The 25,813-nt window shown below is 41.7% G+C and overlaps 1 protein-coding gene across 2 annotated transcripts in view; it reads left to right on the plus strand.

Moving 5' to 3' along the window:
• Positions 1 to 25,813, plus strand: part of Nbas (NBAS subunit of NRZ tethering complex) — a 288,955-nt gene that overhangs the window by 110,179 nt on the left and 152,963 nt on the right. For both annotated transcript variants that reach the window (XM_036170649.1, XM_036170651.1), the window contains exons 29-32: positions 1,439 to 1,561; positions 10,694 to 10,796; positions 13,670 to 13,899; positions 23,102 to 23,214. In XM_036170649.1, the coding sequence (XP_036026542.1) occupies positions 1,439 to 1,561; positions 10,694 to 10,796; positions 13,670 to 13,899; positions 23,102 to 23,214 (569 nt within the window). The remainder of the gene's footprint in view (positions 1 to 1,438; positions 1,562 to 10,693; positions 10,797 to 13,669; positions 13,900 to 23,101; positions 23,215 to 25,813) is intronic.

Below are 25,813 nucleotides of genomic sequence, written 5' to 3' on the forward strand. Positions count from 1 at the left end.
TCTATGTAGACTAGGATGTCCTTGAACTCATGGATGACTCTCCTGTCTCTGTTACTCCTCTGCTGTTATTACAGTTGTATGCTGCCTTTGTTTGTATGTTTTTTTTAAAAAGCATCTTGCCATGTAGCTCGGGCTAGCTTCGAACTCACAGTGATCTTCCTCCCTCAGCCTTCCAGTGTTGACAATAGGTATGAGATGCTGTACCCAGATAAGCATGTATTCAAGTTCAAACATTTCCACTCACTAGCCAGGTGACCTTTGAACCTATGGCTTTTTTTTTTTTTATCTATAATAGTTAATTCATGAGATGATGAAAGTGCTATTAGATTGAGAAATTACAGTCCCTCACACTGTGGAGGCACACAAGAAACATCAATTGCATCAGTCACTAAACAGTGTCTGACACTGATAAGACTTGGAGCACAGAAGTGGATCTGATCAAGAACTTTGATGCATCTTTGTTGGGATATTCTAACTTTTACAATGAAATGTTGAGTTTGAGTTGTCTTTCTCTGAGACTGCAGTATTCTTAATTTGCCCTACAGGGAGTTCAGTATTATTTATATATAAGTATAATATTTACACATGTGTGTATATCTTATTTATATATGTATATTTGATACTATTATATATATATAAAACAATTCTTAAATATTATACTACAAGTAAAAACCGAATAAAAACCAGGAGCTGGGAATGTAGCTCCGTTGCTAGAGTGCTTGCCAGTGTGCACAGAGCTCTGGGTTTGAGCCCCAGCTCTGTGTAAAACAGATTCGAGGTGGCTCGGAGGTGGAGCCAGGAGGAGTGGAAGCTCAAGGTCATCCTCAGCCACAAAACAAGTTCACGGTCAGCCTGGGCTGTGTGAGACCGTGCATCGGAAGGGAGGGAGGGAAGGAGGGAGGGAGGGAGGGAGGGAGGGAGGGAGGGAGGGAGGGAGGGAGGGAGAGGCAGTAGTGTGTGTATGGGAGAGGATCATTGTTTGGAGACCATCTACTCATTTGACTCACTTAGACTAGAGATTGCAGCGTAAAACTCATTTAAATTGCGTGGAAGGGAACAGAGTGCTCCGTACATCATAGTGCTTGTTTACTGCCAAGTGTTGGAGCCCGGCACTAAAGTCACACATTTGCCTTCTTACTGTGCATGCTTTTAGAGTGGAGGCAGCTGGCCAGACAGACTGTCAGTTAGATATTTCATCTTTTGAAGAATAGACCATTCGTTCCAAGTATACTCTAATAAAAGCCAATGAGAAATACGCAGTTTGATACATAATTATGAGTTTTATTTTTGGTAAGAATTAATGTAATATGTAATACTGGATCATATGTATATGTGATACCTTTGATTTTTCTACCAAATGTCTAAGTATAATTTAAACGCTTAAATACTTTAGTCTCTTTGGTTGGATGATGTTCAGCATTTCTTGGTCTACTTACAGTGTGTCAGAGCTTTTGAAAAAACATGGACTGGAGAAGCCAGTTTCATTTGTCAAGAACACCCAGTCCAGCTCAGAAGAGGCACGCAGCCTGATGGTTCGCCTGACTAGGCACACTGGCCGGAAGTAAGTGACAGACACACTTAATGGATGATGCTTGTAGATGGCGTTTATTGTATTACCTGTTTTCTTCATTGACACCTCCGATAAATTATTTAATTGGTCAATAACATACTGCTGCTATAAAGTATAATATGGTAAGTTTTGATATCTGCACATACTCATGATACAGACCATCACTACATCCGGGATAATGACCATAAGAGATAATAACCCTTGCAAGCTCCCCTTCCTCCTTCATAGCCCCGTTCCTCCTCCTCCTCAAGCCCTCAGCCCCTTGTGGGGCTGCTGATCTATTTTCTGTCCCTTTAAGTATTCTTTTCAGTTTCTTAGATTCTATGTAACTGAGCCAGACAGTATTTTGTTATTTGATTTCTTTTACTTAGCATAATTGCTTTGATTTATTGACATTGTACCATGACTTAATAGAGTATACTGTTTTCTTTGCAGACTAGTAATTCATGTATTGGGTTTATTTCACATTCTGTTTCCTCACCTGTTGGTGGATTTGGGGTTGTTTTGAGTTTTGATGTTTACAAGCACAACTTTTATAGGTACTTACTTATGTTTTCAGAGGAACGTATTTAATTTCTTTTGGATAAATACATAAAGGTAGATGGCAGGATTATATGCTAGGGAAAAGAATAAAATAAAACAAAACAAACCTGCCAAATAGCTTTTTTTTTTTTTTTGAGCTGAGGATAGGTAAGCGCTCTACCACTGAGCTAAATCCCCAACCCCAAATAGTTTTTCAGTATTGATTCCTGTTTAGTTTGAAAGCAGACTTTAGGGGGTGAGTTTGTTACTGTCCTCCCCATCAACTCAGGTGTACTTCTCTCTATTTGTTTGTTTCTCTCTCTCTCTTAAAGATTTATTTATTTATTACATATACAGTGTTCTGCCTGCATGTATCTTTGAAAGCCAGAAGAGGGCATAGATGGTTGTGAGCCACCATGTCTTCGCTGGGAATTGAACTCAGGACCTCTGGAAGAGCAGTCAGTGCTCTTAACCACTGAGCCGTCTCTCCAGCCATCCCCCCTTCTCTTTTTTTAAAGATTTATTTTATTATGTATACAGTGGTCCTCCTACATGGTTTTCCTGAACACCAGAAGAGGGCGCCAGATCTCATTACAGATGTTTGTGAACCACCATGAGGTTGCTGGGAACTGAACTCAGGACCTCTGGAAGAGCAGCCAGTGCTCTTAACCTCTGAGCCATCTCTCCAGCACCGTATATTTCTCTCTTAATGGGGGTGTGGCTGCACCTCCTTGGGGAACAGCTGGAAGTGTAGTTCTGGTGCTTCCCGTCTGTGCATCGTTTCTGTGCATTCTAAAACATGGAACTGCTTTCTTCTCACTGCATCTGAGAGTTTCTCCCCTGTTCACACCCACTTTGTCGCTAGAGGCATGCGTTGACGGAGTCTCCCAGTTCCCGTGATCTGTCCCTCACCCCTGGCTGGCTCCATCTCCCACATTCATGACCTTTGCTTCGTGTTATGACCCTTTGCCTTTAGTGAGGACTGGCTGTGTGGCCACGGGTTTGGAACTATCCACTGATCCTGGTGGGCACACTCCTGGTACACACCGAAGGTTACAGGGACTCTTCTCCAGAATCCAGTATTGCACCAGGGGCTTAGGAGCCCAGGAGTCCCTCCCAGACCATGACCGAGACTGTGACTACAGTGGCCGTGCCGTGCTCTGAAGATGGCATTTCGAAGTTGTCTCTGTCCTCTCTTCTCTCATCTCCAGTATCCCCGAGCCTCAGAAGGAGCGGTGAAAGTGTCCTGTTTGGGGCTGACCACTGATGTTGCATTTTTCTAAGCACCTAGCTATCTTGAACATGTCCCTAAGTCTTTGAGCAGACTCCCTTTTTCTTTAAATCAACTGAAAAAGTCCATCTGTACTTTTCTGATTGTGGTTATATTGTTTTATAGGAAGTATTTGTCATGAAGTTTATTATTATCTTTTCTAGCCAGACTTGGACTCAAACAAATTAAATTTCATGATCCATTTTCACAGTTTTTGATTATTTTTCAAACTACAGGTCAGACTTTTCTCACTGTCTGGCTAGTCTCGCACTGTTTGTTGAAAACTGGCTTTTCTCCTCTGAATTAATTACATTTGCAGCCTTACTGAAAATCCACTTTCCACACAGGTGAGGCTGGGTTTTGACATTTTTATTCTGTCTCTTCTACCTATTTATTTATTTCAAATAGCACACTGTGTTAGTTACCTTAGATGTATTATAAATATTGGCATTAGGTAATATTCGTCCTCTGACTTTACTGTGTTTTTCAAATTTGTTTTGTTTTTATGATATAGGGCCTTTGCATTTCTAATATAAAGTTTAGAATCAACTTTTCAAATATTGTTATTTGTGACTTTTTTTTTAATTCAAGAAAGACTCTTGCTACATAAGCCAGACTGGCCTTGAACTCAACATGTAGCTCAGGCTGGGCTCAACCCCACTATATGATCCGATTTAGCCTCCTGACCCCTCCTTTTACAGCTGTGTGCTAGCATGCCCCAAGTCATTTGGGAGGTGGATAGTTGTGTCAGTAATGTTCGTCAGTGGGGAGTGTTGCTCTGCTAAGTCATCCTCAGGCTTCCATTCCACAGGCACAGACGCCCTTCTGTTCCTTCCAGTGTTTCCTAGCTCAGGATGCAAATCTTGTAATTATTATGGGGAATCGATTCCAAATGATTGGTGGGAATTTGTATTGATTTCATTTGACATTGTTCATTTTTAATATAGTGATATGCATTCTGTGTGCTTGTGTGTGTATGTATGTGTGTGTGCGCGAGTGTACCCAACTGTGTGTGTGCACTTGTGAGTTGGAGTCTCCCAGTGTAGCCCAGACTGGTCTCAGACTCATGATTCTCTTCATCCTTATGCCCTCTTCTGAGTACTAAGGTCAGAGATATTCACCACCAGAACTGATCCAAACTGATCTTTCATATATTGATCTTTTGTCTTCCAATCTTGCTTAATCCATTTATATATTGTTGAGTGTCTAACTCAGTTTTTATTCTTGTTGCATAACACGGTTTCTAACAAATTTTAGATACTTGTGTTTTCAAATGAATAGGTGATTAAAAGATAGTAATGATAACATTTTGTTTGTTTGTTTGGTTTTTGTTTTTGTTTTTGAAGACAGTGTTTCTTTGTGTATAGCTGGCTGTCCTGGAACTTGCTTTATAGGCCATGCTGTCTTTGAACTCACAGAGATCTACCAGGATGCACCACCACAACCCAGCATGATAACAATTTTTAAAATAGAGTATTTGTGTTTTGGGATTTTTTGGCTCTTTCTATGTTGCCATCATTTAAAGTAGTATATTTATTCTGATGGTGTTAGGAATTTTGCTGTTTCTCTTTGGAAATTCAAAAATTACAAGAGTGTTAGCAAAACTGAATTCATTAGTTAGTAATTGCATTTCTTTCTCTCTCATATTTATATGCATTTATTTATAAATGCTTATTCATATTATTTTTGATTATTTTGTTAATATTCACATTTCTTAATCATGAATATATGAATTTTTCATTCACATTATTCTATGGATATTTTGTTATGGGTTTGAATGATTATCTGTCAGCCAGTGTAAAAGCAAGAAATATTGTATCTCCTTGGTCTGTCCAAGATGTCCAATTAAATATGAGGGAGAAAATAGAAGGCTTGCCTTGTAGAAAAATTAGCAAAAGACTTTGAAAGGAGTTTCCAACTGTGTGAGATTCAAATTGCCCATAAATGAACTGGCAAGCATTTGGCCCACTCTATAGTTCTTCGGGTGGATACACAGCAGAGCCTCCTTGGCAGGACCTGTGACTTTGCACGGGTTGTCGGACCATAGGTGGAGGGCCTGACATGATGAAGCTGGTGGAACAAGGGGATTCTGAGACAGGCAGAGCTCTGAGGGGGGTCCCCATGTGTGTATGAGGAAGTTACCTTCTGAGTCTGTCACATGGGGGAGGTGTGAAAATGTAAAGATGCCTGGAGGGCAGTCTTAAATCCTAGTCAGCAGGGAACAGGTTTGCTAGCAGTAGGATTAAATAAAGAATTGGTAGAGATACCCTTGAGCCCCATAAAAGAAGAAAGGAAACTTCAGTCTAGGAAGACAGTGCCTGTATTCAGCTCTTCCAAGTCAGACTGTCCTAGGAACGTCTTGAGTTCGGTGTCTTTCTCTCCCACTGCCTCCCCTTGCATGCAGCACCACACTGTCTTTCTTAACAGACGCATATTTGTGCCTCAACTTTTCTTGTAGGCTGTAAGTTACAGCCACCGTGTGCTTTAAATGGGAAGGAACTTCCACACCCCGGCCCTGATAATTACTGACTGAGTGACTGCACAGTCCTTTGACAACTTTAGAAGGGGTCAGTGCTCCCAGGGTGATGCTGCCTTCCACAGCCGGAAAGCCTTACTCTGCTGCTGAGCTTTCTGTGTGCTTCTGAGGTGCCTAGCATTCATTTCTACCCTTGGCAGTCTGCTTACTGCGAATATCTACGGGAATATGCCTCACTTTCAAAATTGTCGGCTTGATATCAGTTTTAATACGAGAGTGTGCCTAAACCTTCAATACCTCTAAAATAGTCTTATATACACCATAAACGATGGCAGAGCCCATCACATTTGTCCTGAATCCAGGTTTTACCATCTTGAGTATGGTACTGCTTATACCTGGGTTGGGGGAAAGTCTATCTCCATTTCAAATTTGTAACTAATACTGTGTATTTAGGCATCTTGTTAGTTTGCTAAATTCTAGTTTCTTTAAATCCCATTTTTGATTCTTACTTACGGGAGGTATTCTGAAAAAGGCCACTGTAAATGATGTGTTATAATTTATTTTAATTAGAATCTTTACTTATGGCTAGCCATGTGTGAGGGAACATTTATACCATCTGTCCTTGTACTGATGGCTTCCAGAGGAACAGCTGGGCTGTGAGACTTGATTTAAGCCTGACAAGGCCAAGGTCTGATTTTGTTGAGCTAATAAGGTGGACACTAACTTCAAACATTTTGTTACTCCTCTGCCTTCAAGCCAGATCTGACAGGAGTCCCACAATTCTTTGAAACCCATCAAAAAAGTTCATGGATGCAGATGAAAATCCTGTATCTACTTATGGGTTGTCATGGAGTTCTTGCAGAAACAGCAGTGTGTTTTCTGTGTGTGTGTGTGTGTGTGTGTGTGTGTGTGTGTGTGTGTGTGTGTTTATGTGTGTGCCAGTGAAGTACTGTGTCCTCGAGTGCCTCATTGCACATGGAGCAAGACGAATTGTTCATTTCACGGAATCAATAGAAAATGGCACTGACAGTGAGGCATGGTGACTAGGACTATTGTTATCTCAGCTACCCCGGCGGCTGAGGCAGAAAGATTGCTCAAATTCAAGCATTTGAGGCCAGCTTATTCAACATAGTGAGACCCAGTCTCAAAAGCAGAAGTGTAAGGGAAAATATTTTTTAAATTATTATATACTTAGGATCTGTCTTGTTCATTTGAGTATATAACAATTAGAAATGGTGATTATTGTTTTTTATATAGCCTCTCATTTTATGGATTAGGCTGCCTTGAAGCTAGGATCTTCCTGCCTCCACCTCTTGAGTTCTGGGATAACAGAGACATATGACAGCACCTGGTAATGGTAAAGATTTTAAAGGACAATATAGTGAGACAAAAAAGAAAAAAGATTCATGTAAAAGAATCATCTGTTTTGTACTTGACCACAAACAGCATCTACTTTTTCAAATGTTGAGTTCTGTTCTTGTCTGGAACTTGGTAACTAGAAGTAGACATAGTGACTCCCAGCTCAGGTCCATTCAAGTGAGATGGACTGAGAGAAGCAAAGACACGCATAGCATGCTCCCTCCAGCTGTTTTTTAACCTAACTATGTACAGAACGTCAAGCCTGAGATCCGCCCATTCATTCCCATTCCTCATACGCTTCATCAGGAGACTTGGGGACTGTTTTCTGTATTGTATTTCGAGTTAAACTTCAAAAAGCAGAGGAGGGAGCCTAGAACTCATATGGAAACACTCAACTCTGCACAGGTTATCAAGCTCCTTTGTATCTTAGGAGCGTCGTCTTCAGGGCTGTAGTTGCCTAGACTCAGTCTCACCTTCTTCGTGATTCTGTGAGTTGGGCTTTGAGTAAGGACATTCAGCAGTATCATGCATCATGCCACAAATTCATGACTGTGGGTGAAACTGTCAGCAAGCCCCCTCCCTGCTGCAGGGAGCCTGCCGCTTCAAAGCAGACATCACACAGTTTTTCGTCACAGGTTTGCAAAGGCCTTGCTAGCTCGTGGAACTGCTCAAGTTGATAAATTGCCTCTGTGTATGTTGTGGAATGCTCTGCTCTGAGCATCATAGCCATCTTCTCAGATGACTATGATGATGTTTGCCCATAGAGGGAGGGGACGGGGAGGATCATAGGCTCATCACCTGAGGCCATTCCCGCCTGCACTTTCCCTCAGCTGTATATCATTCTGCCCTGATTTCATGTAGACTCCTGGTCTGGAGAGAATGTATACTGTGGAAGTTAACGAAAGAGTCTGACTTCCATTTTTGCAGTTCCCCAAAGTATCACTTGGTTGCTTTCCATTGGTATGTCTGCTTTGAGGTCACCTGTGCTCCTCTAAGTAACCCTCATAAATTCACAGGTTCACCAAATTAAAGTGATTTGTCACTGAAGCTCTTTAAGAAGGGAAGTATATTCTTATGGAGACAGTTTCCACAGCACTTGATGTAGGTGGCAGGGCTCAATGAAGCTGAAGATGGGTTTGGAAGGAGCAGTGGTGTTTTCTTGCTGTGGGTGATAGTTACTGATGGACAGCTGAAGCTGTTGGAGGGGTCATCTGCAGGGGAGTCAACTATGGATCTTCTCATGGTGTGGAATGTCATTTCAGCGTCTGTGCTCATGTAGTCTTGCAGGATTGCTGCTTTGCATGAGACATGTGCCTGAGGCCTGGCTGGTCACACAGAGGAGCTTACATGTATAAAGGAGAAATTGCAGTGGGGTGTGCAGCTGGAGTCCTTTGCTTTAGCCTGTTGTTTCAAAAGAAAACTGGAAAAAAAAGGGAAGGGGAAAAGGTATTAGCTTGAGCCTCTTAAAGCTGGGACGGCACCCAAAAGGTGCAAGAAAATACAGATGTGAGTTAAAAAGCCCTCCTGGAATCTGAAAATTTGGAACTCAATGGGTACTGTGTCATAGTGAAAAAGAAAACATGAGGTAGAGGTGATATGAATAGCTGAGGATGAGAGAGACAGGGTGTAGGAACCATTCACCAGGCAAGAAAGGGCTGTCTCCCACAGTTGAGAAAGGTTGATTTGGTTGTGCATGGCTTGATGAACTCCATTGTAGAACTGTTTTTGATGAGGCAAGAGTAGCAATGCAGAATTTGACTGGTGTATACTAGAGTAAACTTGGATGATAAAGTGCATAAACAAGTCAAGAAAGGGTAGGCAATGGAGGGCAAAGGGGCCATTCTTAGTCTCTGTCAGCAAATATAGCAAAACGTACATTGAATTTGTCTTCCTAGGGGGTCAAATTAATAAAAACCATTTGAGGGCTTTAGAGTCTTACTTGGCAGTTCAGCAAGGGTGAATTATTGGGAAATGCCAGTGAGCCCCACTGTACCTGCTGCTGTGGAGGAAGAGGCTCTTATGGGGTGGAAGCCATAACAGCTGTTAGCTCCCCTAACCATGGGGCCATGTGGCTGCAGGTGAGGGCTGTGCAGGATGCTTGGAAGCCCAACACTGACATGCTCATTTATTAATCATCTGTTTGCAGGATATCTGGGGAGGGGTTGTTGATATACAGTTATTGTCTTCTATTGCTGAGCACTGGGGCAGCGGATGTTTGAACCAAATATTCCCTGGTTCCTGGTAATTCCAGGACAGTGAATATTAGCTGATGTGTATGGAGATAGCAGAGTGCAGACAGAGGATTAAGCTTGGCCTAGGGATGGGTATCGGCATAGCCCTCATGTGGTAGATTGTTTGCCCACCCTTGCTAAGGAATGTGTGACCAATGGAGCCGTTGGCTGTCTACAGCTGCTATGCAATGCAGCTAAGATTCTGTCCTGCCTGGGCATGAGTACAGTCCCCTCAAAAGTAGGGGTGAACTTGAACCAAACATCTGTCTGGGTAGGAGCTGAATGCATTGGTCTTCCTTGAGCATGTTACTGGCTTCCCTTTTGAGGGGATCTTGAAAATTATATCTCAGGAATTGTGGCAAAAGATGCTGTCGTTTTGGAGCTTGAAGCTTCTTTCTAAGGCAGATGGCAATTGCCTGTAACCCCTCTGAGGTTCTGGCAGCTTGTCCCTGGGCTGCCACCTGAGAAGGTAACTCCCTAAGGTCTCTGTTTTTGCTTATGAACTGCTGCTGCCAGGTATTCCACTTAAAGCAGTGGTTCTCAACCTGTGGGCCATGACTCCGTTGGTGGTGGTGGGGTCACATATCAGATACCCTGAATATCAGATATTTACATTACAATTCATAACAGGAGGGAAATGACAGTTGTGAAGTAGCTCCCCAAATAATTTTATGGTCCAGGGTCACCACGGCATGAGGAATTGTGTTAAAGGATAGCAGCATTAGGAAGGGTGAGAGCCACTGACTTAGAGCAAAGCCTCCAGCTATAGTGCTGGGGGTGGGTGGTCCCTGTGCCCCAGACCTGTGCTCAGAGCAGTCTATGGTTGCCTCCTGTGCCTTAATGTTCAAATGAAATTTCAAAAGACCCTGTGTAGCCAGGCCTGGTGGCTCCTGCCTGTAATCCTAGCACAGCAGAGTCTAGGGCAGAAGGATCAAGTTAATTGCATCTACATGTGGGTTCAAGCCCAGCTCAACAGAGCTACATGATGAAACAATGTCCCAAAGTAAATTCCAAAACTAAACAGCGCCAAGTAAGCAACAGGCAGAGTCCTGTTGCTGATGAGGATAGAATCTGAAACACCCTGTCTCTGGTTTTTCTGCTTTATTTTGCTGTGGGGTTTCTCTCTCAATTGTAACTCTGCTTACCTTTTCCTATAAATTCAAATGAATTTAGCCCTATGGATAGTTGCAGAGGTGGTGTGCATAGAATGGTAATCCCTGGGCTTTTAGAGTCAGGTGTCATGTATCATTGCTCTCTTTCCCCAGGCAGCCTCCTGTTGGTGAGTCTCACTGGAGAATGCTGCTACAGGACATGTTGACGATGCAGCAGCATGTGTACACATGCCTCGATTCCAATGCTTGCTATGAGGTAACTGCAGCTGTCAAATAGTTGTTTTTCATTTGGAAGTTTTGATTGGGTTTTGCCCAGAGGGAGAGCCTGTAAGAGGCGCTGTATGTCATGTGATTGGTGATTGATTGATCAGCTGGAGCTGTGGAGCGGAAGCCTTTCACTCCCTCCTTCTAGCTTCCCTTTGTTTACTGGGATGTCTTCTATCCAACAGATGAGTCCTCAGAAAACCATGGCTCTCACATGATTTCTCCCTACAGGCTTTGCTGGTCACTGAAATTTGGTGTTAGGGGATGAAGTTTGCTGGTAGGGTGCATGTTAGCTTGTGCAAGATCTTGAGTTCCATTCCTAGCACGTGTGTATACACACACACACACACCACACACACACACACTCACACACAGACTAAACTTCAAACAAAAAAGTCAGTGTGTTTAATGTATTCTTAGATGAGTCTAAGTCTGTCTTGCCTTCCTTGATTCTTCCGAACTGTGGCAGGTTCTACTTGAATTCCCGTGTTCATATCTTCTTCTGCTTTACATTTATTCCCAGGCATGATTCTCTCCGTCATACAACTTGTTGCTTGTTCCACATCACTCTGTAGGTACCTACATCAAGGCATGGAAAGCCACAGCAGCCCGAGCCTTCCAGGTCACTCTGTCCTTGGCCGCTGCCCACAGTGTGTCAGTGTGTGTTCCAGTAGCTCCCTCAAGTAGGGTACAGCTCTACCTTTGCTGTGACAGTGTGCATCCTCCCTCTACCTGGAATGTGGTCTTTTTCCTTATTGGAAACCTCCTGATCTATCGTTATGGCTGGGTTGGCTAATTATACCTGCTAGCACCTCATATAACTTGCCTTCTCTGTAGCCTTCCTTTAAAATGGAGCTCTTGACAGCTAAGATGGATTCTTTCTTCTTTGGCCTTGTGGTTCTAGGTAGACATTTTACTATTATGTCTTTGAATATTTCTCTGCTGAGAGAACATTAGAAAGCATTTGTAAGTCTCCCCCACCCCCAGACAGGGTTTCTCTGTGTAGTGTGCTACTTGTCCTGGAACTCACTTGGTAGCCCAGGCTGGCCTGGAACTCACAGAGATCCACCTGCCTCTGCCTGCCGAATGCTGGGATTAAAGGCGTGCGCCATCACTGCCTGGCTATTTTTTTTTTTTTTAATTGGTGTTTTTGCCTGTCTGTATGTTTGTGTGAGGGTGGTGGATCCTGGAGTTACACAGTTGTGAGCTGCCATGTGGGTACTTGAACCCCAGTCTTCTGGAAGAGCAGTCAGTGCTCTTAACCACTGAGCCATCTCTCCAGCTGCACATTTATCAGTTTTTAAAAGGTTCTAGAAGACAGTAATATAGACTTATCAAAACTAACATTTTAGTTCGCATCTTTTACCAAATCTGTATTTGCTGTTAAGTTTGAATAGTTGGAGAGCATAATGGCCTACCTTTGAACATGGAAGACAAAGACTGACACTCCACCTATAGAATGATGTCAGAATTGCTCATTCTAGGGTGAATAAATTGAATTTTTTCAATATTGGTCATGATGCTCTATGGCAGTGGTTCTCAACCTTCCTAATGCTGTGACCCTTTGATCCAGTTCCTCACGTTGTGGTGACCCCCAACCATAAAATTATTTTGTTGCTACTTCATAACTCTAATTTTGCCACTGTTATGGATATAATGTAAATATCTGTTTTCTGATGGTCTTAAGTGACCTTTGAAAGGGTCATTTGACCCCCATGGAGGTCACAGCCCACAGATTGAGAACCACTGCTCTAAGGCTCTCATGAATAAACCATCAAAAGTTCATTTGGCTTGTACTGGGTGTGGCAGTTTCACCTGCCAGGCACTAGTGAGGAAAGCTGGCCTGTCATAATGTGCATTTATCACAATTTCTATTTTACAGCTACTTCGGTTATATTAAGTGACTTTTCTGTCCCAGGCGTCAAAATAAAGGCTTGTCTAGTTACGCCCTCCCCAAAGAGCAGCAATTAGGTAATACAATGAAAGCTGGAGCAAACGCCAATTCTCCATCACATTGTTCTGATCTCGTCAATTTCTTCACTGTCCTCATCCACCCATGAATGGCAGGGAAGGAATGTGATATCATCAGTAATAGGCGTGGGAGTCACATCGTTTAATACTTTTCTGCCACAAGTAATCTCAAATAACTAATTTTAACATATTGAGTGCCATTAGTACAATAAATTCTTTGTAAGATACCTCCCATCAGTGTTTATTTTATTGAGATACATTTTAATATCCAAGTTGGAAAGAACCTCAGTGCTCCATGGTAATGTTTATGTGTAAGTTTATGTTTACAGTCTGACTCATTCCTGAGTGTGAATGCAGATGAGGTTAGGGGTGTAGCTTAGTGAGACAATACTTGCCTAGCATACACAGATATTAGTTTAATCCCTACTCCACGATGGTAGAGTGTGACCTCCTGTTCTGTAAGCAATGGTACATTATGTGTGTCAGATCTTGTACTTACATGTCTGTTAGAGTCTGCAGAATGAGTCCAGTTTGAGTAAGGCAGTGCGTATCGTAGTTGACCAGGGGGTTTTATTGATTGCTGATTTGCTTTATTTATAGGCAACCTGTGTAGTCTAGGATGGCCGAGGGTTCAGTTTTCCTGAGTCTCTTAAGTACTGGGATTACAGCTGTCTGCTATCACCTTCTTCAGTTCCATTTTTTAATGAATGAAAATTACATACTTACATCTTTAATGTAGTGCCTTACATAGCATGATTTACTTGCCATGGAACCCCAGTTATAGGATAGATACTTTGTTGATTTGTATTTATTTCTTTTGGATTTCAGAGTCTTCATTTTGTTGAACTGAGCCCCCCCTTCTTTATCAGTGTTCTGGATTTGTCTTTTTTTCAGATATTTACAGAAAGCCTGCTCTGCTCCAGTCGCCTGGAAAACATCCACCTTGCGGGGCAGATGATGCACTGCAGTGCTCCTTCCGTTAGTCTTCCAGCTGCTGGGACCCATAGAGGAAGAGCCCAGTACAGGGTCAGCTACGAGAGAAGTGTTGCCTTGGTGCTGGCCGCCAGCAGAGAGTACTTCAACTCCTCCACCAACCTCACTGACAGCTGCATGGACTTGGCCAGGTGGGAGTTCGTGTTCTGGGAGTTCTGTGTGCACATCCATGTACAGGTTCTCTCCTCAGTTACACGTTCACATACAGGTTCTCTCAGTTGTACGATGTGTACACTGCACAGGGTGCTGTTGGGTACTGCCTTACCATGGGGATGTGACCAGTGCATCCTGAAGTACCTGAATTCTTCTTGACCCCCGTCGGCATTCTTTTACCAGTCTTTCTGCTCTTTATCTGTAAGCCTTCATTCCTCTTTTGTTAGATGTTCATGCGTTCACCTATAAACTCAAGTTCTGACATCTGAGCTTTGTAGATAGTGTTTGTCTCTTTTGCATAGCATCTGCTCCAAAGTTGAGTCCAGTAGACATTTTTAGATTTTTAAATTCAGTTCCTTCCTTGGCCTATCATTAGTCCATTCCTCTTAGTTAACTCGAGAAACAGGTGTACTTGACATCTGAGTTTTTAATAGTCTTAAAAAAAGTCTCACTGATCTTGGGGCAAGATTTTATGAATTGAAATTAACATTTATAAAGTAAATTTTTATAAAACTCAGAGTTCAATAAAACTTTCCCCCAAATCTGTATTACCTCTGAGCCTTAAATGCTTTAGAAATGCCTTTTGTATTAGTTCCATATTCTTCTATTGTTATAAAAAATCCTGAGCTTTTACTCTCAAATTTTATGGGAAGTTTGAGAATAGGAGGTCATGTTAGAGGAAGCCAGGAAGCCAGCAGTAAACGTCCAATTTTAAGACTTCTGAGCCCTGCTTTTTAATGGTCCTGTTCTGTTTAAAGCATTGGTTCTCTACCTTCCTAACACTGTGACCCTTTAATACAATTCCTTGTATTGTGGTGACTCCCAGCCATAAAAGTATTTTCAGTGTTACTTCATAACTATAATTTGTCTACTGTTATGAAACATAATGTAAATATCTGACATGTAAGATACCTGCTATTCAACATCTATGAATGGATCCTTTGACCCCTGAAGGAGTTCTGACCCACAGGTTGAGAATTGCTGGTTTAGGTTGTGCCTTCCTAGGGAGCAAGCTCTCAAGTTATAAACCCTAGTGGGACACACGCACAAGCCATGTCTAAACCAAAGTAATAACCATACGAGTTTACTCTGTATAAACAATGGCTTAGTTATGCTTCTCCTGGCTCTCCCCTGCCGTCTGGCCGTTGTCTTTAGGTCACACCTCGGAATCCCATTCTGCTGTCTTTCTTGGAGTTCTCCCTTTTAGACATCATTGGGCTTTACTTTCCTTCATTCTAGAAACACATTATAAAACTTGCTTCCTATTATGAGGGCAATTGGAAGTATTTCTGACTTGAGCATCTCTTGTCTCAGCCAAAGTTTTGTTTCTTGGCTGAAAGAAACTGAGGAAGCTGTGGACCTCCTTAGCACCTGGTGACCCTGACTTTCTAGTTCCATGCCCTGATTGACTCTTAACCAGCTAACATTCTGTAAGAAATTCTTGACTTTGTTTAATGGTGAATTGTCATTTCTGATTTTAATCATTTGGAAATTAGTTATGTTGCATATACACATAATTTTATAACATGGAGACGTTATGCATTTCTTGTTAGGACCATTTTTTTTATTGTGCCGGTATTTGAAGCATTTCCCTACACTTTACGGCGCTGTGTTAAATGATCTCACTGCATTTGTGACGGAATTTGGTTGGTTGCTGTTCTTCTTTTTTCATTGTTGGAGTGAGTCAAGCATGAGGGTAAGATGTCTTCTGGATCCAGATACCTGTGTGTCAACCCAGTCCCAGCTAGTCCGCAGCCTTGCGACACTGGCTTCTTTTGAAAGCAGACTTGAGAGAGCTGTGGTGATCCTCTGTGTGAGATTGTGAAGGTACAGGCACCGATGTGCATGTGAGGCCAAAGGATGATGTCCTTCTCTGCTGATCTCCACCTTAATCCTTCAAGACAGAGTCTTTTACTAAACCTAGAGCTCCCCAGTTCTTGGCAATACAGACAGCAGCCAGCAGGCCCCAGTGAACTTCTGCTGACCCTCTTTAGCGCCCCCAACCTAGTACTGGGGACACAGCTTTTCACATGTATGCTGGGGATGAAGTTCTCAGGCCTGTGCAGCAAGCGCTTGTACCCCATAAGCCAGCTCTGAGCCTCGTCCCTTTTCTCTGTTTGATCTTAGGTGAGTTTGTATGTGGTCAGAACAGTTGCTGTTGGGTAGTTGGTAGGCAACAGATGAACACTTCTGAAGGTTCCTGTATGTTGCCAAGTGGTTCCAGTTGTTTCCCGACAGCACATTAGAGACTGAAGTACTGCTTCTCTAAGCATAATGTGCACCGCCACTTGACCTTGTCTTGAAATCCATTTCTAGCCCTAAATTTAACTTTTAGTTGTTGTTCATTTTTTGGCTATTGATTCTTAGGGACTTGTTTTTTTTCTTTTCATGAAAGGTATTGAGGAGTTTGGGAGATTCTTAGTCACTGAAGTAGCTGCCTCGCACGTTGTGGACCTGAGTTTGGGGCCCTAGGACCCATATAAAAGCAGCATGCAGTGGCATGTATCTTTTCCCCCATCCAGGGTGGGGTGGGAGGCTAGACACAGGCAAATCTCTGGGGCTGGCTGGCCAGCCAATCTAGCCATCTCAGTAGGTTCCAGGCTCAATGAGAAAACGTGTCTCAGCACCACTGAGGTAGAGAACAGTGGAGACACATACCTGATGCCAGTCTCTGGCCTCTGTGTGTCAGTGAGCACACATGAACAATACATACACAGCCCTCTCTATAACCCAGGGATATTTGGGCTTGCCTGTCTTAGTTTGACTGCACTGTTCAGTTTTCTACCTGTAATGCTCCTATTTTTCTCTTTTTTTTAAAGACTGTGCACATGTGCACATGTATGTAGATGCTTGTGGAGGCCGGAAGTGGTTGTTGGATCCCTTAGGTCTGGAATGTCAGACAGTTGTGAGCTACCTAACATGGGGACCAGGGACTGAACTCCAGTTGTCAAGATCAGCAAGGGCTCTTAACTTCAGAGCCATCTCACCAGCCCTGTTTTTTTCTTTTCTTTTCTTTCTTTCTTTTTTTTTTTTTAATTCTTTTATGCCATCCTTTGAGATACTAATTGTCAAAAAATTCTCGTATACTTTGATGCTTTCCATTTAATCATCACACTTATTGAACATTGTTTTAACTGTGAAAGCTGTCTGGATTCATTTCCCCCTAAATGATTGGCAGTTGCTTCAACTCTAGCAAGGGTGAAAAACAACCCTTTCCCCTAGTGGTAACGCATGTCAGAATCAGAGTCGCCGCCCCCTTCTTCAAACTGTTACTGAACTTGACCGAGTTCTTTAAAGTAGTTAGTAATCTTTTTCTTTCTCTCCAGGGATACTATTTTTATTTCAAATGCTGGAAATACCAAATAGAATAGCCTTTGAAATTCTGAGTTGTGTTTGACCTAAAGCCTCTAGGCAGGTGTTTCTCAGATGATTATAAAATCCCCTTACTGCATTACACCTTCACTGCCTCCCTCTCTATCCCACAAGGATACACTTTGATTTTCAGGAGATCCCATGTGTATGTAATGTTGTGCTGGACTAATTCTGACCTATAAGCCCTAAGGCATCTATGTTTACCAGGGTATGGGTTATAGGAAATATCTCCTCCATTCTGGTTTATTAACTGGCCTTTCCTTGAGGAAACAAAAGATATCTGTGCTGCATAATTTTATGTCAGCTAGATTCAAGCTAGAGTCACTGGAGAAAAGGGATCCTCCATTGAGAAAATGCCTCTCTAAGACTGGACTGTAGGTAGGCCTGTAGGACATTTTTTAATCAATGATTGATGGAAGAGGGCCTAGACCATTGTGGGTGGTCCCATCCCTGGGCTGGTAGTCCTGAATTGATAAAGCAGGCTGAGCAAGCCATGAAGAGCAAGCTGGTAAGCAGCATCCTTTCAAGGCTCTTGCATCAGCTGCTGCCTCCAGGTTCCCATACTCTTTGAGTTTCTCTCGTATGTGAGTTCCCATCCTGACTTCCTTCAATAATTGATAGGATGGTGGAAATGTGAGCCAAATAAACCCTTTCTTCCCCAACTTGCTTTTTGATCATGGTGTTTCATCACAGCAGCAGAAACCCTAACTAAGACAATATTCAAAGAATATAAAAGGATATGAGGGGACTGGAGAGATGGCTCAGTGGTTTAGAGCACCGGCTGCTCTTCCACAGGACACAAGTTCAATTCCCAGCACCCACATGGCAGCTCACAACTGTCTGTAACTCCAGTTCCAGAGGCCCAACACCAATGCATGTAAAATAAAGCAGTTAATAAAAAAAAGGATATGAGTTGATGGTTTCCTTAACTTTATTCCTCATTTGCCTTTTAAAATAATTTCTTGTGTGTGCCTTCAAAATGTTTCATCAAGTTTACCCTCTATTCTTTAAGACAATAACTCTTTACTGTATATATGTAATTTTTATGCCTTATTTTTTGCTTATATTCAATATTGAATATCTTTTTATCTGATAACATGAAGATCTGCTTCATTCTTTTTTTTATTTGCAGAGTATTTCTGTATTATTTAATTTTAAAAATTTAATTTTTTTCTGGATAGTAATATATATTGTTTTCCACTTTTTTATGCAATTCATCCAATTATATACATTGAAAGTAATGTTCGTTTCCATTTAATGCTTTATTGTATTTCTTTTAATAATGTAAATGAAAATAATATAATAAACATTATACCAGTTTTGATGTATGATATGGACTATCAAATATTTCATATGCAAAAACGTATAAATTACAGAATTATAATTTACAATACAATTTAAAATACTCACTGACGTTTGTCCTGCAATTTAAAAGTAATATGATAGAATAACATTTTATAATGAAAAAATTTCAGATTATTATTGTATTTTTACATTATAGAGTAAATCTGTTTAAGTAAATCATACAATGGTCTCATTAAATGTGATTCCCAGTCTAGTGGGGTCCGCTGAGGACAATGTGCTGAACGGAGCCAGTGGGAAAGTAGACTCCTGTGTGGTCTTCTCTAACTGATGGGTCTAGAAGGCCCAAGAAGAGGCGCCATCTGGCCCTCATTCTCAGAACCCTGGGATTCCCCTGGACTCTGCGCAGCTTATGTTGAGAGGCAGTGTACTCAGGAAGGGACAGAGGGCAGTCAGACGGAAAGCTGTGTCACCAGTGATCTTTGTCATAGTCCCCCTCACGGACTCTCCCTTTTCTCTCTTACTCCCCCACTATCTTCATGGGCATCCATGGGCTGCTGTAGCATTCATGTCCCAGACTGAAACCCCATGATATCTATTCTTTCTAGCCTTATATATTAAATGTACATTTTCTTCCCTATTTTATTAAAAATAAATTCTTATACAGTGCATTCTGATTACAGTTTCCCTCCCTCTGCTCCTTCCCACCTCCCTCCCATCAGATCTACTCCTTTCGGTCTCTCATAGAAAAGAATAGGCTTCTACAAGATTACAACAAAACACAACAAAAGAAAATATACTAAGATAAAACAAAAACCATTACATCAAAGTTGATCAAGGCAAACCAACAGAAGGAATAGAGTTCCGACAGAAGGCACAAGAGTCAGAGACCCATTTGTTCACACACTCAGGAGCCCCATAAAAATACTAAACTGAAAGCTTTAATAAATACTCAGGGGACCTGGTGCAGACCTGTGTAGGCCCTGTGCTTGCTGCTTCTGTGGTTGTGAGTTCGTGTGAACTTTGCTGAGTTGATTTGGAAGCCTTTGCTCTCCTGCTGTCCTCCATCCCCTCTGGCTCCCACACCTCTTCCACCTTCTCCTCCATGGGGTTCCCTGAGCTCTGATGGGAGGGATTTGGTAGGGACATCTTATGTAGAGCTAGGTGTTCCAACATCTTTCTCTTTCTGCATAATGTCTGGCTGTGGGTCTCTGTATTTGTTCTTGTCTGCTATAGGGGGAAGCTTCTCTGATGCTGGCTGGCTGAATAAGGCACTGTTGTGTGAGGATAGGAGAATGTCAATAGGAGTTGTTTTTATTGTTTCTAGTATTTGGTTTTACCCTATGTCTCTGGGCTAGCTAGTCTCTGGTTCTTGTTCACCCAGGCAGTGTTGGTTATCGGTGCCATCTCATGGAGTGATCCTTAAGTCAAATCAGATGTTGGTTGGTTACTTCTACAAGCTTTGTGCCACTGTTGTCCTAGCATATGTTGCAAGCAGGACGGATTGTACATCCAAGGTTTCGTGGCTGGGTTGGTGTTTGGGGTGTTTTGGTAGCTTGCAGATGACCCTTCTGTCCCAAAGTAGAACATGGAATGAAGGGCATTGGATTTATAGATTGCTTTTGGTAAGATGGCCATTTTTACTATGGTAATCCTACCAATCCATGGGCATGGAAGAACTGTAGTAGGAATTTTAAAGGTACTTGGTTAATAAAACTCAAACCCGAGGCCAGTTATTGGGGTGAATGCTGGAAGATCAGAGACACAGAACAAGCCACAGTTTCCTCACCTCGCCAGTCCCTCAGCTGGTTTTGTTTCCTCAGACTGGAAGCTTCTGAGTCCTCATCCCAATGGTTCTCAGCTGAACTGTGTTGCTCCAAAGCCTGAACGCTTCTCCAGCCAAATGCTTAACTAAATACATGCTTTTCTCTCTTAGTTCCTGGTCCTCACACCTTATATACCTTTCTCTTTCTGCCCCCACTCCCTGGGATTAAAGGTTGGGTTTCTGGGATTAAAGGCGTGGGTCACCATGCTTAGCTGTTTCTAAAGTGGCCTTGAACTCAGAGAGCCTGGCTAGCTCTGCCTCCCAAGTGCTGAGATTAAAGGTGTGCACCACCACCGCCCAACTTCTGTTATGGCTTACTCTTCTCAATTTCTAGCCACCATTTTTGCCTTTGGTCTAGTGGCTGTCTGTTCTCTGACCCCAGATATGTTTATTTCGGGGAACACACAATATTTCAGGGAACACAATACCCACCACATTTCCCCTGTTTTTGTCTAAAATTTAAAAAAGGTTATAACTAATACAAGAAAAACTATCCAATAAGTATATACAATATATACAGTCAAGAATTACATTAATGATGTCTAGTCCATTAACATTTGACAGATTTAGGTGAAAAACTCCATTAATATATAACAATGTCCAGTCCAGTAACATTTGATAAGACAAAAATTTTTCATTACTTATTCTATCTTTTTTCTTTTCATAGTAGATTCAGTAGTCTACCTTTTGTCATTTTTTATATCTTCTCCTTTTTCCTTTTTAGAGTAGATTCAGTGATCTACCCATTTATCCTATTATTTTTTTATCTTTTTTCTCAGGGTAGATTCAGTGATCTACCTCATATCTATATTCTTTTTTTCTTTTTTCTTTTTAAACAAAACCTCTGAATCTAATCTCCATGTTCAGCTCTTTTCCTGACCATTAACAATTAACAACTTGTAACCAACCATCATAAACAATGACAATATCCAAAACTCGTTAAACAGACCGAAAACCTTCCATGCCACCTTTTGGGGATGTGGGCGTCGTCGTCTTAAAATTACTTCCATCTTTAGGGGATCCTGAAAAGAAAAATTTTGGGTTAATTGTCAAGTCCTGTATCATTTGTCCCGCCGCTGCATAATGAGAAAGTACAGGGCTTGTTTCAAGTCCTTGTTCAAGTAGTCTGTCAGGCTGGAAAATCTCAGCCAGTCATCTCGAATTGTCCTGACCAGTTTATAGTCCAAAGTCGATCTTTCCGTGGCGCTAATGGCTTTACCATAGTCCACATGAATTCATCTTTGTTGGGTCCCATCATTCTTTTGAAGATTTCAAAGTTGCTGTTAGGCATGTTCAATGGTTCTCTGAAGACTTTTTTTTTTGTGCCTCCTCTGTGGTTTGGAGCAATCACAATCTCATGTCTGTCTGTCTTTTGGAACCACGAATGTTCTTCCCTAGAAGAGAAAATCTTCACAGCAATTTCTCTCCACCGTTTGTTTTACCAACCTTTTCCAAACTGACCTTTGCCAATGCTTTCTTGTAACACACTGGCCCTGGCAATTCTTCTCTGAACAAGCAGCAGTAAATTCTTTGTTCCAGGTAGCAGTATCACTGAGGTCACTAACACGATGAGAAGCAGCCGGTAACTCGAAGCAGCAGCCACTGCCTCCATGGTCCCACCAACACTGTGTTTCTGCCCTGGCTGAAGCTTCTTCTAGGCCGGCCTCAACTCGGGATCCTCCTGCCTCTACCTTCTTCAGTAAATCCTACCAGCATGTGCCACCACAGCCAGCCGAGTATAGCTCAGTACTGAGCTAGGGCTCACAAGGCCATAGGCAAGAGGCTTTGTCATGAATTCGTACCACGAACGTTGGGCGCCAGATGTTGGTGAAATTATTAAGGTCACTCCACGTAGTTAAAAGGGAGGTTTATTTTGTGGGCTAACTTACAAATGAAGGGGTAGGTTGCAGGGTCTGGCAAAGGTATAGCGCAGTCTGGCGGTGTTCTCTGGAGAACTCTGCTCGGTCTACCTCCAGCGTCCAGGGTCCGGGAACCAAGAGAGAGACCTCCTCTCGATCCTTGGTCTTCCACTTCCTCCTCCGCCCTGCCTTGTGGGCGTGACCATTACCGAAGCCTCAGTGGGGGTTGGAACTTCCAGGCCAATGCTGGGATGGCTATCCACTACAAAGAACTTTCCATCTTGTGATATTGTCTTTCTTAAAAGACTTAAAGTTTTTGTCGTACAGGCCTTTCACTTGCTTGGTTAGAGTTACTCCAAGCTATTTTATGTTATTTGTGGCTATTATAAAGGGTGATGTTCCCTGTTTTATTTCTCAGCCCATTTGTCATTTGTGTGTAGGAGGGCTACTGATTTTTTTTTTTTTTAAGTTAATTTTGCATCGAGCCAAGATTCACTGAAGGTGTTTATCAGCTGTAGGAGTTCCCTGGTAGATTTTTTTGGGTCACTTATGTATGTTATCATATCATCTGCAAATAATGATACTTTGACTTTTTTCTTTCCAGTTTGTATCCCCTTGATCTCCTTCAGTTGTCTTATTGCTCCAGCTAGAACTTCAAGTCCTATGTTGAATAGATGTGGGGAGAGTGGACAGCCTTTTAGCAGAGCAGGTGTTTGGTAGATGCTGGATAAATAAGTGTTGCAGCATGTCTTGCTCAACATAGAAAGGTAATTTGGGTGAATTAATGCTGCTGCTTTTCAAAATCTATCTGATTTCTTGTAGGTGCTGCTTACAGCTCATAACAGACAGGCCGGCTGCCATTCAGGAGGAACTGGACCTCATTCAAGCTCTGGGGTATCTTGAAGAATTTGGGGTAAAGATCTTGCCTTTGCAAGGTACGTCCTCTGCTTGGTATTGCATTGCTGACTTATTTTGCACCAATTAAGTAGTGTTCCTTTTTATTTTTTGCATTGAAAGTATCTTTGATAATCTAAATACATTAGTAATGGATTCTATTGTCTTTCTTTTTTATTTTTGCAATGAAATATGAAGAAAAAACATTCTGCTATGAATTTTCAAAAAGTTCTTCTTTATAACCTTTCAAGACATAACAGTAGTGACAGAACAACTGAGCATGAGGCCATTGGATCAAAACAAATATAGACACTTGTTATTTTTATGGATGACAGTTGTAGATTTACTTCAGTGTTGACATAAAACTTATTCCTGTATTTTACTTTCATAGATTATTAACTAGCTACCCAACCCCAAGCTTGACTTAAAAGTAACGAGAGAGAATTCTTGCTCAGAACTTAATTGCCAATGATATTTTCACTTTGCTTGGGTTCCTTTGCCTAAACATAACAGGCATATTGTAGCTGTCCAGACAGACTTTGGTCACACAGCTTGTCCCTTACCTATGAGGATGGTGGATGGTGCATTGCAGCATTGCAGGTTTAGCTGACCATAGCTGATAAGAGAGTCTTGTATCCTCAGTGTCTTCAAATCCAGGACTCCAGGTCCCTGAATGAAGAGGTGGTTGCCTAGGCAGAAGTGCACGTGGCTGGCTACTGTAGAACTGTCGAACTGGCTGGAACTAGTGATGGCGGAGTATAACTGCATTCATGTCATCTATTTTTTTTTGTAAACTTCCCCCATAGTTGTCCTCTCTCCTTTCAAAAATAACACAGGAGCAGAGGCCTCAGTTCCTTCAGGTGCTAGTGGCTAGTGAGTTCCTTTGTCCCCTGCAGTATTGGCATTGACTGGGCCTGCGGAGGTACCGGCAGTCACAGTCTCAGAGTTTTAAACTTAGTATGGGTTTTCATTGTGGTTTTACTCCAAGTTTCCCTCTCAGTAAACGCTGCTGTGCTTGAAAGACAGAAATGGCTGTTGTTATTACTCTGAATGTCATTGTCTGGACCTGAGTATATATGTAAGATGATGGTTTGATTGATAAGTCATAGACAGTCTATTTGGATGCACCATTAGTGCAACTTTTGAACTCAAAGCTTCTTAAAAATTATGAATATTAATCAAAGTTACTAAAAACTATCTCAGCTTATTCTAAAATTTTTAATCATTAGCTACTCCCCCCCAGAATATATTGTTAATTTCAGTAAAGGAAGATTCTAGAACATATTAAGTTTTTTTTTTCTTTTTTATCTTTTATTAGGATAAATAATTGCAGCATTGTGTATGTGTGTGTATATGTGCATGCATGTGTGCATGCACATTCAGCTGAGTGAGAATTTTTGCTACTTAAATAATCTGATCTGATTGATGTATTGTACAAAACTTTTCTGCATGCTGTGGTTCTTTTAGAATGCTGAGTTCTGAGTTCTTTGGTGATCAGTTAGCAGCATGTTTGGTAGTGGTTTTTGTCATCAGATGCATGTTTGAATATCTACAACTAAACTCGTTAAGGTTGCACCTTCTGGGAAGTTTCTGAAGGAAGGAGTCATTGCTGTAATGTCTGGGGGCTTACCAGCTTCCTGTGTTGATTTGAAATTAGCTATCACAATGTCTGGCATTAAGCTTGTGTATGTGGAGGAGGAGCCTCTCACTCCTGTATAGTCAACTGCATTTCCCCCCAATCCGGGTGGCCAGCACTACTTGTCATCTTTAGGAATACTGGATAATGTTCTTCATACATAGGAAGCCAGTGTTCATAGTTCATTTTGTCCCATTGCTTTGTCTTTGAAGCTGTTGCTTTTGGGACAGAAGTTGCTCCATCTTAGCAGATGGAGACCAGTGACACTAATCAAATAATGATGAATGAACTCACAGGAAGCAGGAAGAGCAGTATTATGCACAAGTTACTCCCTCTGTAAGTCGTCTGAGAGTTACTTGTGTGTGTAGGTATACCAAAATGCTTTTTATTATGTTTAAGATCTCTGTGTGTACATATGTTTTATAGTGGCTTTAAAATATGTGATACTCCTGTGAAATCTATAGGGAGATAGATATCTTTAGTTATTAAAAGATGTATATGTGTGTATTTTCAGGTTTGTTAACTATTGCACATAGAAAATTTTGATTCATGGGTCTCTTCTGCGGGGGTGCAAGAACTCAAGTATATTTATAAATCATTTGTTGAAATATAGTTAGTCATCCTAAGATGCTCAGTAAAAGACTAAAACTGTTGTATTAGTTGTACCAGCAGTGTAGATAGTAGATAAAAAAGAGTGATTTTTGTGTGGTAATTGTAATCACTTAGACTCTTACTGTCCAAGTTAATACTTATCTATTATTAGTAAACACTGCTCAGGATGAATGAAGAAAACAAGTGTTTCATTGAATGGAAACATGGCATGATGATGATCCAGTACTACAGTTTCCCGCCTTGTTTGTGGTTGGAAGGAGGTGGTAACAGTAAGGAAGTCAGCCCACTCACTGCCTTACTTTAGAACGTCCATTTGAAGCACACTAGCCATACAAGGTATAGAAGGCCCAGCTTTTTTTGTGTGTGTGGAAGCATTATATCCATAACAGGCT

This window comes from Onychomys torridus, chromosome 21, assembly GCF_903995425.1.
Source record: "Onychomys torridus chromosome 21, mOncTor1.1, whole genome shotgun sequence".
Taxonomy (NCBI): Eukaryota; Metazoa; Chordata; class Mammalia; order Rodentia; family Cricetidae; genus Onychomys; species Onychomys torridus.